Source organism: Ictalurus punctatus, chromosome 10, assembly GCF_001660625.3.
Source record: "Ictalurus punctatus breed USDA103 chromosome 10, Coco_2.0, whole genome shotgun sequence".
In the NCBI taxonomy this organism is placed as follows: domain Eukaryota; kingdom Metazoa; phylum Chordata; class Actinopteri; order Siluriformes; family Ictaluridae; genus Ictalurus; species Ictalurus punctatus.
The window spans coordinates 23,061,743-23,074,376 of NC_030425.2; the positions used below are offsets into that span (position 1 = coordinate 23,061,743).

The 12,634-nt window shown below is 36.2% G+C and overlaps 1 protein-coding gene across 1 annotated transcript; it reads right to left on the minus strand.

Moving 5' to 3' along the window:
- Positions 1–7: 7 nt before the first annotated feature.
- tmc8 (transmembrane channel-like 8) lies at positions 8–12,626 on the minus strand. Its single transcript, XM_017478326.3, has 16 exons — positions 12,371–12,626; positions 11,168–11,357; positions 10,577–10,725; positions 10,337–10,477; positions 10,202–10,245; positions 8,971–9,110; positions 8,010–8,157; positions 7,131–7,298; positions 6,320–6,465; positions 4,492–4,573; positions 3,592–3,689; positions 3,295–3,478; positions 3,066–3,196; positions 2,795–2,947; positions 2,149–2,227; positions 8–1,525 (listed from the first exon to the last, which is right to left on the minus strand). The coding sequence occupies exons 1-16, from the start codon at positions 12,414–12,416 to the stop codon at positions 1,424–1,426; spliced, it is 2,001 nt and encodes a 666-aa protein (XP_017333815.1). The 5' UTR covers positions 12,417–12,626; the 3' UTR covers positions 8–1,423.
- Between the last annotated feature and the right edge of the window lie 8 nt (positions 12,627–12,634).

Sequence of the window (12,634 nt, forward strand, 5' to 3'; positions counted from 1 at the left end):
GATCCCGCCATCTGCTGGAGAAAAAGAGATTTGCTGCTGTAATTTGTTCTCTTGAAGCTGTTAACCGAGCCTCTGATTTGTCAAAGGTTGGCATGTGTAAAAACACACACACTGGACTGGACACACACTGGACACACACTGGACACACACCCAGCCTATTTGCTTTGGTTATTCTCTCCTATTTGCTGTAGTTATTCTTTGTAAATCACCTGCAGAATGCCGACTTTTTAGCATGCAGAATTGAATTGAATAGTTTAATAGTCTGACTCGTTTTATTCAGTCAGATCACTTGGCTCATAAAAGCTTAGCAATAAAACAGCTGTTTTTTTTTTGTTTCCCCCCAAAAAAAGAAGAAAAAATGGAACAAAACTAAAAAAAAAAGTCAAAGCTAGTAGTCCCTTGTGAAAATTCTTAGTAGATTTTACTAGGGTAACTACAAGGGAAATTCTGAAACATGACACTGCCACAGTTTGACTGGGATAGTTCATGGTAACTGTGGTTCCATATATCTTAAATGTACCAAAAATGCATTAATCTATTAATCTATTATTAAACTGTCCTATCAATCAAAAGATACTTTGTGCTTGTTATATACTGTATACAACACATACAAAAAAAAAATAAATCTAAAAAAAATAAAATAAAAACAACTAACACCGATAATAATAACAGCATAGCTTACATTACAAAATAACATATGGAAGGCTAATGTTGTTATTTTGCTATATTAATTTTATAATGTATACAACACATACAAAAAATAAATAAATCTAAAAAAAAAAAAAACACTGATAATAATAACAGCATAGCTTAAATTACAAAATAACATATGGAAACCTAATGTTGTTATTTTGCTATATTAATTAGTCAGCACACAGATGAGAGTTATATGATTAACAGCACTAGGCCTAAAGAATACTGATAGCATTTGCAGAGAGACCATAATAGGGTCAATGTATCATGTGTTGCTTTACATAAAAATGACTCTGCTGGTATGAGAACAATCTACCACTGTTTATCTAGACGAGCCAGCACATTTGTAGATCACTAAATGGTATTTGATCTACATTGTCATTTTGAAAGTCTGGCTGATTTTCCTTAAAAGTTCACAGTGGTATCAGCATAGAATGGTTGAGACTATTGTCTAAATAGCAGGTTCCAAAAAACAAAATATACACTGCTGAGCATATGAGCGTGTCAAACTGTTGGCACCTTCTGCCCAAGCAAAAAATATGAACAAAATATTGTACAACCTCAATTTTACTTCCTTTTAAGGAAACAGAGTCCAGCTTACTCCCTTGCATGTGTCTTGTAGACAGTTTTTGAAAATTGCATTATAGTTCCAAGGCCCATTTTGGTGTAGAATAAGCAGTACTGAGATGAGAGTTGTGCTCTCTGACACAGAGCACAGAGAAAGACCCTTTCACTGCCGTAAGGCCAGCTTTTCGGAGCGCTTGACAGTCTTCCTCTGTCGTCTGAGCAATGTGGCATGATGACTCACCAGATAACGTTTGTCTGAGCTGCACTGTGAGATAGAAACATGCAAATAAGTGACTATCACTCTATAATTGAGACATAAGCCAAGAAAAATTCCATCTTTCCTCTGCTGAACAACATGCATCACACAGTTTAACAAGTTTACTTCTCAGTTTTCATCCTGGAGTTTCTCCTGCACTATGCCTTTTAGTGGTTTCCCTGATCTAACACCCAGCACTAATTAAACAAGTTTCATGTTTCACTCTTTTGACTAATTTGAGCCTGTTTTGGTTGAGACAATAGGTCTCTAATGTTCCTGCTTTCTGGGGCTGTAGCTTTTATATTTTTGGCCTGCTACTCCATCTTTATTAGGATAAGCCTATGAAGTACTACTATATGTATTAATTAATGTGGGAAGAGACCACAGATTAATGTAATTATCACAACGATGACAATCAACCTTAATATATTCTCACTATGGTGCTTATTTGAAGGTTGTGAACTTCTTATTTATATATAGTTGTATTAGTTATGACTATAATTAAAAAATATAACTATGTTGTTAATTGTTATAATTATAAACAACACTATATTTCATAAATTTAACCTTGCGCAAATATCTATGGATGTATCTTTTGACTTGTAAACCCAGTCTCAGAATCCTACACTTACCATAACAAGCATGTCCTTGAGCCTCTCCATGGCCTTCTGATTGGCTCGTCTACGAGACACATAAGATGTCAGGATGATACTGTAAAACAGAAATACAGATTTGTTTATGACATATAATGTACAGGTACTAGGTGGCTGACAATTAAAGGAAAAACCGTCTCTGTTATGCTTTTTGGGCATTTATTTATTGTACTGGCATCGTTTGGCTCTAATTGTCACCTTAAAGGGAAGCGTTGAGGCAAATCAATACTAAATCCTTCCAACTGATCACCTTTACCCTATAATGAACATTTCTATCATGGTGGGAGCGTTCTCTTTTCCAGGGTGACCCTGCCCACATCCACAGGCCATGAGGGCTTAATGAATGATTTGATGAGGATGAAAATGATGTAAATCATACGCTAGAGCTTTCACACTCACTAGATCTAAACCCTAATAAACATTTAAGGAGATTTTGGAGAGACATGTTAGACAACGTTTTCCATCAGCACCATCAAAACACCAATGAAAGGAATATTTTTTAGAATAATGGTGTTCTGGTGACTTAAGGAGGCGCAACACATTACTAAAACACTTTATGTTTATTTTTCCCTTAATGTTATCCATCACTACATGCACATATACAATCAAATACATAATTACTTACATCTCCATTAATATGAGCGAGACTGCAAAAGCTGCAGATGTCATGTAACGTATGACTGTCTTTGCAGCATATGGAAGTGTGTCAACACAGGCATTGGTCATGTTATACACAGTCTGGTTCCCTTGAAATGGGCCACATCCACAAGGAGCAAACCTGAATAATAACAGGGAAAGCAGAAAAATAAATGAGAACCAATGTAAAGACATAAGTTCAACTAAATTGTGTTTAGTGTAATTCTTGGTTAATAATAATGATTTGCGCCTTGCTATACAGTTTAATGTTGACACCAATTGTCACGGCGGACATGATGAGGCCCAGTAAGAGCATGAAATGAAACAGAACCGAAGAGCTGGTGGTCCGGAACATTTTCCTAGCTGGGTCGCAACATCGCATCAGATTGAACTGGGGAAAGGTAAAGAACTTTTTTTAATGGATTTTCCTCAATTAGAGATTGGGCATATTTAGATAAAAGCACACAATATTTACATATTTAGACATACTTTACTGATGTAGAAGATTGCCAGTAGTTTAAAAATGCTGATGGCTGGCAGGAGAGGACAATAAAAAACTCCCACCCAAGTGACTGTCTGACTATATACCAGATCTAACACATTCAGTGGGATCACAAACCGCTGCTTGCCCACTCTTGACAATTTAGAGGTTGTACACTTCTCCACCAACAACCTACAACAAAACATTGAGGACAAAGTTCACATAATTATACTAAATATACCAACTGATATTTTACTGTACTCATTTTTCTCTAATGACATGAAAAGTTAGGCAAGAAGTCATACTTTCTGGGATACGCCACCAAGAATGTATTGCAGAAAGATGCCAAGAGTTGAAATATTGTGAGCTTATACATTTCCTTTCCAAACTCAGTCTCTCGACACTAAAAAAAACAACAACAACAAGAAATACACAACCAAACAAACATTTAGGTATAGACAATTAGTTGCAATTCAGTATGACAGTTTGTCAAGGGCTAAACAATGTGAACAAGATAATATATTACAATAATATTTGTATACACTCACTGGCCACTTTTAAAGGAACACCTGTAAACTTGCTCCTTCATGCAATTATCCAATCAACCAATCATGTGGAAGCAGCTCAATGCAGACAATCATGTGGATAGAGGTCATGAAAGAGCTTCAGTTAAAGTTCACATCAAATATTAGAATTTTGACTATGGCCTGGCCGCTGGTGTCAGACAGGCTGATTTGAGTGCTTCAGAAACTTCTGATCTCCCGGAAACTTCACACACAACAGAACTGATTTGAGCACTGAACACTGATTTCCTGTTTCCTGATTTTTGACTCTTTCTCATTTGTTTTCTTCTGCTTATCCTAAGCATATCCTTGTGTGATCTTACCCTCATGTATGTGATATTAAAAACAGTCAGACTGCTTAAAGATGTCTAAAACCTGGCTTCTTAATTGTGTTTTTCCTACACAATCATTGCCACGCTTTGATCAAGTTGTTGGATAGCAAAATGGACACAAGTCTAATCAATTACAAGCCTAAGAACTGCGATAACTTTACTCCTGTGCAAATATTGTATCAATTTCAGTGCGGAAATCCAGTAGTTTTCATTACTATACCACAGATATACAGTACAGGCCTAGTATTCATTCCATATTTATTATTTAATGCTTGTGATTTTAATGTTTTGTGGAGGAATCCCAACTCACCTTGCATTGAACATCATTATTAATTTTATCAATGAGGAAGAAGAGATAGATGGCTAAGCTTCCCAGCTTCAGCAGGATACTCCTGTTGGTATTAAACATACAATCGGTTTCAATGCACAGCAGAGTATCAACACTGCAAACATAATAAATTATAAATAGGTTATGCCAAATTCTGCAGTCCTAATAATGTTTACAAACCTTTTTATAGAAATTTAGAGAAAGTACAGTCTCCTCCTACTGGAACGCCAAGGCCAATTCATTTGTTTGTGCTACACACCAAAGACATTTGATCAGAAGATGGATATGAGACAAGATTTAGGATTTCAGCTTTTATTTCCTGGTATTTACATCTAGATGTATTAAACAACATAAAACATAGAACCTTTTAGTATCAGACCACCCAATTTTTAGGCAAGCAAAAGTATAGGAACAGATAAGTCTTGAAGTAAATAGCACTTAATATTTGGTAGCATATCCCTTGCTTGCAATAACAGTATCATCCCCGTGACTCATTAACAACGCCAAATTGTTGGTTTCTTCTTTCGTGTTACTTTTCCAGGCTTTTCAGCCTCTTTCAGTTGTTGTTTGTTTCGGGGGGGGGGGTTGGGTGGGTTGTTCTCACTTCAGCCTCCCCATCAGGAGGTGAAATGCTGCTCAATCGGGTTAAGGTCTGGTGATTGACTTGGCCGGTCTAAAACCTCCCACTTGCACACACACACACACACCCCTCCCCCACCTGATAAAGTCCTTTAGTTGACATTGTGTTTTTGGTGATTCTCTGTACACTGGCAGACAAAAATGTTCCTGTAAACTTCTGAATTCATTCTGCTGCTACCATCATGAGTTACATCATCAGTAAAGATTAGTGAGCCTGTTTCAGAAGCAGCCATGCAAGGCCCAAGCCATGACACTACCACCACGGTGCTTGACCGATGAGCTTGTATGTTTTGGATCATGAGCAGATACTTTCTTTCTAAACACTTTGGCCTTTCCATCACTTTGGTAGAGGTTAATCTTGGTTCCAGAACTTTTGTGGCTCATCTCTGTATTTCTTTGCGAATTCCAATCTGGCTTTGTATCTTGTGGTATGGCCTCTATATTTTTGCTCTTGAAGTCTACTTCAAACAATGGATTATGATACCTTCACCCCTGCCCTGTGGAGGTAGTTGGTGATGTTGGGTTTTCTTCACAGCTCTCACAATTTTTCTGTCATCAGCTGTTGCTGTTTTCCTTGGCCGACCCATTTGGTGATCATTGCTCAATACACCTGTGGTTTCTTTCATTTTTGGGACATTCCAAATTGTTGTATTGGCTATGCCCAATGTTTGTACAATGCCTATGATTGATTTTCCCTCTTTTCTCATCTTCAAAATGGTTTGCTTTTCTCACATAGACAGCTCTCTAATCTTCATGTTGGCTTACCCTTTTTAACAACAAATGCTTCACAGGCCAAACTGAAGGCTAAACCCAAGAGTAGATGTTCAGAGCTATTTATTGTTTACATAATCAATCTCACAGGACACACCTAAGTAACAAGAAACACATATCAGTCACTTGTTGCAGTATTTTTGCTCACCTACAAATTGAGTGATCTGATACAAAATGTGCTATGTTCTGTGTTGTTTAACATATATACATATACCAGGAAATAAAAGCTGAAATTCGAAACTCTCTTCTAATATTCCATCTTTTGAACTCATGTAGATGTCTTCAGTCTACAGAAAAAAGATTGGCCTTGCTGTTCCAGTAGTTTTGGAGAGGACTGTATGAGAAAGTATGATATAACATTTGGTGTGGAGTGGTTTAAAGATGAGATGTTGTGACCTACCGAACTAAGGTGACATTAAGCTGTGTGGTGAGGGAGTAGTCTTCATACACGGTGATTGCAGAAAAAAAGTGTGGCATCAGAAAATTGACTATTGTGATTGTAATGGCTGAGTAATAGCCTTTCAGGAGATTCAAAGTCCAGTGGAGCTGATGAAACAGAGAGAGAGAGTGAGAGAATCCAGGTTTCATGTGCAAGATATAAAGGCCTGAACACCTGTTAGCAATATTTTTCTCTCACTCAAAGACATTTTGATAAAGGCTTACAGTTGAAATATGTTTCTTACACAAGTAAATTTTATTTAGAGCCACCTACAAGTACTCAACCTGTTAATTTAACTTTAAAAACATCATAGGTGAAAAGGGTTGAGACGGTAGTCATTGAAACATTATACCTGAAAAGCTTTTAGGTTCAAACGGGATACAAACCAACCATTTTAATATAATAACAGAAGACACTGGAATATTAAAATATGATTGGCTTATATTTTCCATGATGTAATAAATCTGTGTCACATGTTCAACACTAAGTGATAAGTTCAGCTCCTCCCATTTCCTAAAAGAATGGTGAAGTGAATTTTAGCACATTCACCAGCCTTCTCAAAAGAACAAATTCCTCTGAAGGCATTTCATTAAAAAAAGTGACTTTAAATACAGTGCCAAAGAGTAAATTTACATTTTCTGCCAAATAGCAGCATATATATTATAGACATTATAGACAAATATTTTATGTTACAGTATAATGGCTAATATGACCTATTATCACTTTGTATGGTACTTGTTTAATTATTTGAGTCATATGACTTGTCCCTTACCTCAGGGTCTACCAATTTAGTGGTGACTAACCAGATCAGACAGATGGAGCCGCCCATAAGAATTAACACCATAAAGTTGAGAGCAATGCGGAGGACGTACAGAAGAATCCACTGCTTCAGTGAACGTCCCAAGACTTTCTGACGAAACTTCTGTTCCTCAAGGTCCATCTAAAACAACAAGGCAAAGAGAGTTTGAGTGTGTGTGTGTTCCAAGATGGAATTTAAACTGAGGCCAAACTCTCTTTTTCAGGAAATTTGAAGGAGAAATTCATCGTGATAATTAAGACATTCCACCAATTCCATTGCTTTCATTTTGATGACGATTATTTTTTCATGTTTTAAGTAAGAAAAAACTTGATTCTATAAGACATAATCAAAGACAGGATGGTGTGATGTGGCCTAACACAAAGGGAAGTTACTGTTCTACCCTAAAGTGTTTTAATACTCAATTTGCCAACTTATTCAAAGTTTATATTTATTAATGAATACTTTTATCGTTTATAAATGTTTATAGTTACATTTAATGTTCTGGATCATCAGCGAAACAATTTCCTGTTAATTTTAAGTTACAGCTATAAACAGTTGTACTGATCTCTCCTTTTTCTTTCTCTTGAAGTTATGTAGCTTGTCATGTTACCAAGCAACACAAAGCTTCCCAGTGGTAGAGACTTAAAGACAGCATTTTCTCCAACGATTACAAAGTGCTGACACTGAATATGTTGTTACTATAGAAAATACTGGAACTACTGTCAGGGCTACTATTATAGAAGATTAATCGCAAATTAATCACAAAGTATTGTGAATGCTGAATTGAAGAGGGCTGTGGCATAATAATCACTTTTACAGTTCTGTTTCTCAGGCTGATGGTCAGGAGCTCACCTTCAGTTCGTTCCTGATTAAGTTGTGTTTAAGGACGGCTGCGTCAGGCTCGCGGATGCAGAAATCCCATCCACAGAACACCTTATAGCTCATATTGGCACTAAAATTAATGCCAGTAAGCCATGTGTTCTTATAACCCACCACCGTCCTATAAAAGAGAAAAAGCCCATATTTAGGGAAGTGTGAAGTGCTGTCTTTTACCCTGTCTTTCATCAGCGTTAAACCAACTGTAATGTGCAAAGCAGCACTCAAAATCCATGCATTTAATTATTTTGGTTTTAAATAAATTAATTTAGAATTCCCATGGAATAGTGATTAACAAAATGATTTTTTTCCACATTTGAACTCCAATTAATTGAATTGAATTCCCATTAGTTTTAAGTGTTGTTTTGTTTCTACTTTATTTCCATTTCTTTTTTATTTCATTTGTAGTGTTTATATATTTTGATGCCATTATTATTGTGTCTGATCTTTACAGAGTGACTTGTGAACAAACACTGCACATTTTTGCAATGCGAAACACTTTCACTGCCAGATGCCAACAAAAAACTAAACAGAATCATTGTTTATGAAAATGAAAATGGACTATTTGGCAGCTTTTCATTTTATCTCATTTTGTTTCAGAGGCAATATTACTGGGGGTTTTTTTTGTTGTTGTTTGTTTGTTTGTTTTAGTATAGTATTTTATAGTATTTCAGTTTTTCTTCTAGTTTTACTTTTTGGTGAATATAATGACACTGTGCTGGATTTGGTAGGGGAAAAAAACATTTTTAAGCATGTGGAAGAAATGGTCTATTACAATACTATATAATTGTACAAATATTATAGCTATTACTTTGTAATAATGTAATTAATGTGCAACTATGCTCTGCTCATATACCTATGCCTACTTATAAAAATGTCTCACAAATATTCTCAGTAAAAGAATGATAATGATAATATGATAATAAAGTGCTCTGACCTGCGCACTATCAGGATGAGATTAAGGAGGAGTATGATGAGCATGCCAGAGAAAAAGAGGAGAGCTATGTTCAAACATTTTGAGCCGAAAGAGTGGTTTTTGTAGAACCCATAGAAAACTGGAGAGTGTTCCATAAAGCCCTGTAAAACACAGAGAGTTGGACAGAAAAGGAAATGTGAGGGTAGTTTTGAGTTATCTTTAAAATCATACTGAGGTGGGTCCATATGTAATTAGGTAATATGGGAGGTTTTCAAAAGGCTCTCGATTCAATAGTTAAAACAAGTGGCAGATAAAGGTCAAATTTACTTAACCTGGCATAGATTGTAACAGATGTAAAGATCCAACACTGTGCTCTGGTGGGACTGTATGATGTTTTCATAGAATTCAAACATTGGTGACAAATCAGAGATCAGAGTGCAATACCTAAGAACTGAAACATGATATGCTGTGCTATTATAGGAAAATAATCACTGATGGGTTGGTGTGGTGGTTTGTTCCTGCCCGACTTACTGTTACCACCGAAAATGTATTATTTTCCAATAACAGCATGTAATGTACACGACATGAGGTGCCATACTTTTTATCTGTTTATAGTTACATTTAACATTGTGCCACATTCAGCCTCTATGTTTTCTCTCTCATGGATGTAGTAAGACAAAAATATTCAGTCTGGTACAGAGAAAGCCACCATCCTGATGTTGGAAATCTAACAGCTTGAGCTACAGCATTACCTCAGACTGTTACAAATCCCTGACAGTGGAGACTTCACCATATCAGCAGTTACACCTTTTTAAATCAGGTTATATGGAGCATCCACCATTCAAATCCCTCTGTAAGTTACATATAATGACATATAACAATAATGTATTTGAACATCCATCTATCCATCAATCCATCCATTTTCTGTACCGCTTATCCGGGAGACATTCTGGATGGGGTGTTAATCCATCGCAGGGCACAATCACATACAGATTCACACACTATGGACACTTTGGAAATGCCAATCAGCCTACAATGCATGTCTTTAGACTGGGGGAGGAAACCGGAGTACCTGGAGGAAACCCCCAAAGCACAGGTAGAACATGAAAATTCCGCACACACAGGGAATTGAACCCTCAACCCTGGAGGTGTGAGGCAAACATGCTGTATCAATTAATCAGTCAGAACTGAGAATTGCTATGGTATAATTGTCAAAGAAGATATGTAGAGAAAAGAGTATGGAACAACTTACAGAGCCCAGAAAGATATCCAAAAGTGAAATATTGTTCTTGGACCCTTCAAAAAAAACAAAAATGACATTAGTTGATAAACAAAACCAGCAGAGATTTCCTAAAATCTTCAGCACTTAACACGTAACTATACTTACAGGATGTGTTAGTATTTTTGGTCCTGATATACAGAGTGGGACTTAGCACAGAGCCAGCGATGATGGTACAGTTCAAAAAGTTTAGGAAGAGCAGGTACCTAAGGAACACAAAGTACGCCTTCACACCCACACCAAACCTCCCTGTAGAGGAGATGAGACCATGTGAAAGGTTAACACAGCAACGTAGGAAGACAAAACGCACTCTAAACACAGTACATTCTATATACAGTATATATATACCTTCAATGTTATGGAGGGTGGTTTTCCATAGCAGTAGTCTTGAGACAACTCTCCCCACATGCTCCCTTAGTCGCCTTCTTGCAATTTCCTGACTCCGCTTCCATGATTCCCAGTAATCAATTCTACACCTCTCTAGATGTTGTCTATTCCTGATTGAACATAAATAATGACAGGCAATTGTAAAACGAAGTAACTGTTCAGTCTAAAACTTAGTACAAAAGGTTTGTGTATAGATTAAGGATGGGCGATGCCATATTTTCTCTTTATAATACTAAGTAATATACTGCTCTCGATAGCAATATGGATAGTTCAAAAGGTCTTCCTATGTATATAAAATTTAAACTGGTATAAATAATCAAAATAAGTAATACGGTCATCAAAGAAAATACTCTAAAGTCATTTTGTTACTATTAAAAATCACCCCAATTTATTTTTAAAGAGATTGAATGTTTTCATTTATTAAATTAAATACTTGGTGTTGATTAGTGGTTTCACAACAAAATGTCATTAAAAAACAATGACTGACACACAAGCTCCAAAACTGTTACTTTCATCAAAAATCAAGATGTATTCGCAAATAAATTAAAACACCTGAGGTTCCTCTTCTCCTGTATACACAGGGGCAACATCTTCAGTGGTTGATTGGGGTTCCAGTGAACCTCAGCTTCTTGTACTTGATCCTTGTGCTGCAGCCTTTTCTGTAAACTGGGCAGTTGCTCGTAGATATCATTCTCACAGTCATCCGAGGAGAACTCCGAGTCAGCAGAGAAGATGCTCTCCTCTGGAAGTATATGAAAAAAAAACACATTCAAATGATATATTTATGTCTACAGTGTTTTGACGGTGACTCCATTTGAAATGAAACTGAAATTTAGCCATAATTAAATTTCTGACAAACACAAATACAGAAAACCAGAATTTACTAAATACATTGTACTTTGTACAATGTACTGTATAAACAGATTTATTTCTGCCGTGTAGCTTTCCGAAAACCTAAATCATTTTGTTTTCGTTCGTTTGGTAATTGGATGTTTGAATAAGATTCAATATGTTATATAATATAATCATTAATATGGTACAGCTTTTTGTAAGGAGATGTTTATTTGACATTTATAGAAGGAGTCTCCAGTGCCCGTGATTTTGTAACAGTAAGTTTTCCGCCTGGAAACTCTTCAGGATGCAAGACTTTGCACTTTCCATTTTCTCTGTAACATGACAACTTGCATTTTTTGTCCTAATCGAGAGAGAGGAAAACATTCCACAACATAAAATTTATGTATAAATTGTTAGATTTATGATGTCATTGTTACAGATATGAAATCTTTTTTTTTAAGTACTTTTACAAAGATTTACAGTATATGTGGTGGTTGAATTGGCTCACTTTATGATAGGTTAAGATGCTACTTCCCTTTAGTTACTTCCCAAGTTAACTTCACATGTTAACTTGCATTTTATGCATGTACGGTTAAAAGTTTGCATCTTTTATTCATGAATGTCTAAAGGTTTTTATTTTTTATGCATGAACTGCTACATGTCTATAATTTTCAAACCTAGGGTTTGTGCAGAAAATACAATCACACGCATGAGTCAGAAAAAGAGGAAGTCCAGGCCTGAGTGAAACATCAGACGCTCAGCTGTGAAAGAAACAGTCGATAAAGTCAAATGAAATTTCGGAGATATTTCAGCTAGATTTTCTTAATTCCCAGACAATATAAAAAAACAGCAAGCTTGACTATGCATATACATGTATGCATAAGAGAAGTGGACGCACAGACACATATGCAAGACACTTGCCTGATGATAGTCTTTGGTAATTGAGCTCTTGTCTGAGCTCCTCCATATTTTCTCAGTATCTCACAAGACTTAATCCAATAGTGTAACGTTTCAATAACACACTTCTTGCAATAAGGTGCACAAACAGGTAAAAGGCACAAAAGGGAAAAAAGTTATCTTCAGCTGGCAGATGTAATGCCAACGGTATGGCACAAGCTCAGGATGTGGTATGTCCTTCTTCGTAAAGCTACAAGCATCGCTGCTTACAGGAAGTCAAATGACACA

Coding starts and splice junctions, on each gene's coding strand:
- tmc8 (XM_017478326.3), bottom strand. CDS start 12,416: ATGGAGGAGCTCAGACAAGAGCTCAATTACCAAAGACTATCATCAG. Junction 2,228..2,794: donor TCGCTCATATTAATGGAGAT/GTAAGTAATTAT, acceptor TCTGTTTTACAG/TATCATCCTGACATCTTATG. Junction 1,526..2,148: donor TCAAGGACATGCTTGTTATG/GTAAGTGTAGGA, acceptor TCTATCTCACAG/TGCAGCTCAGACAAACGTTA.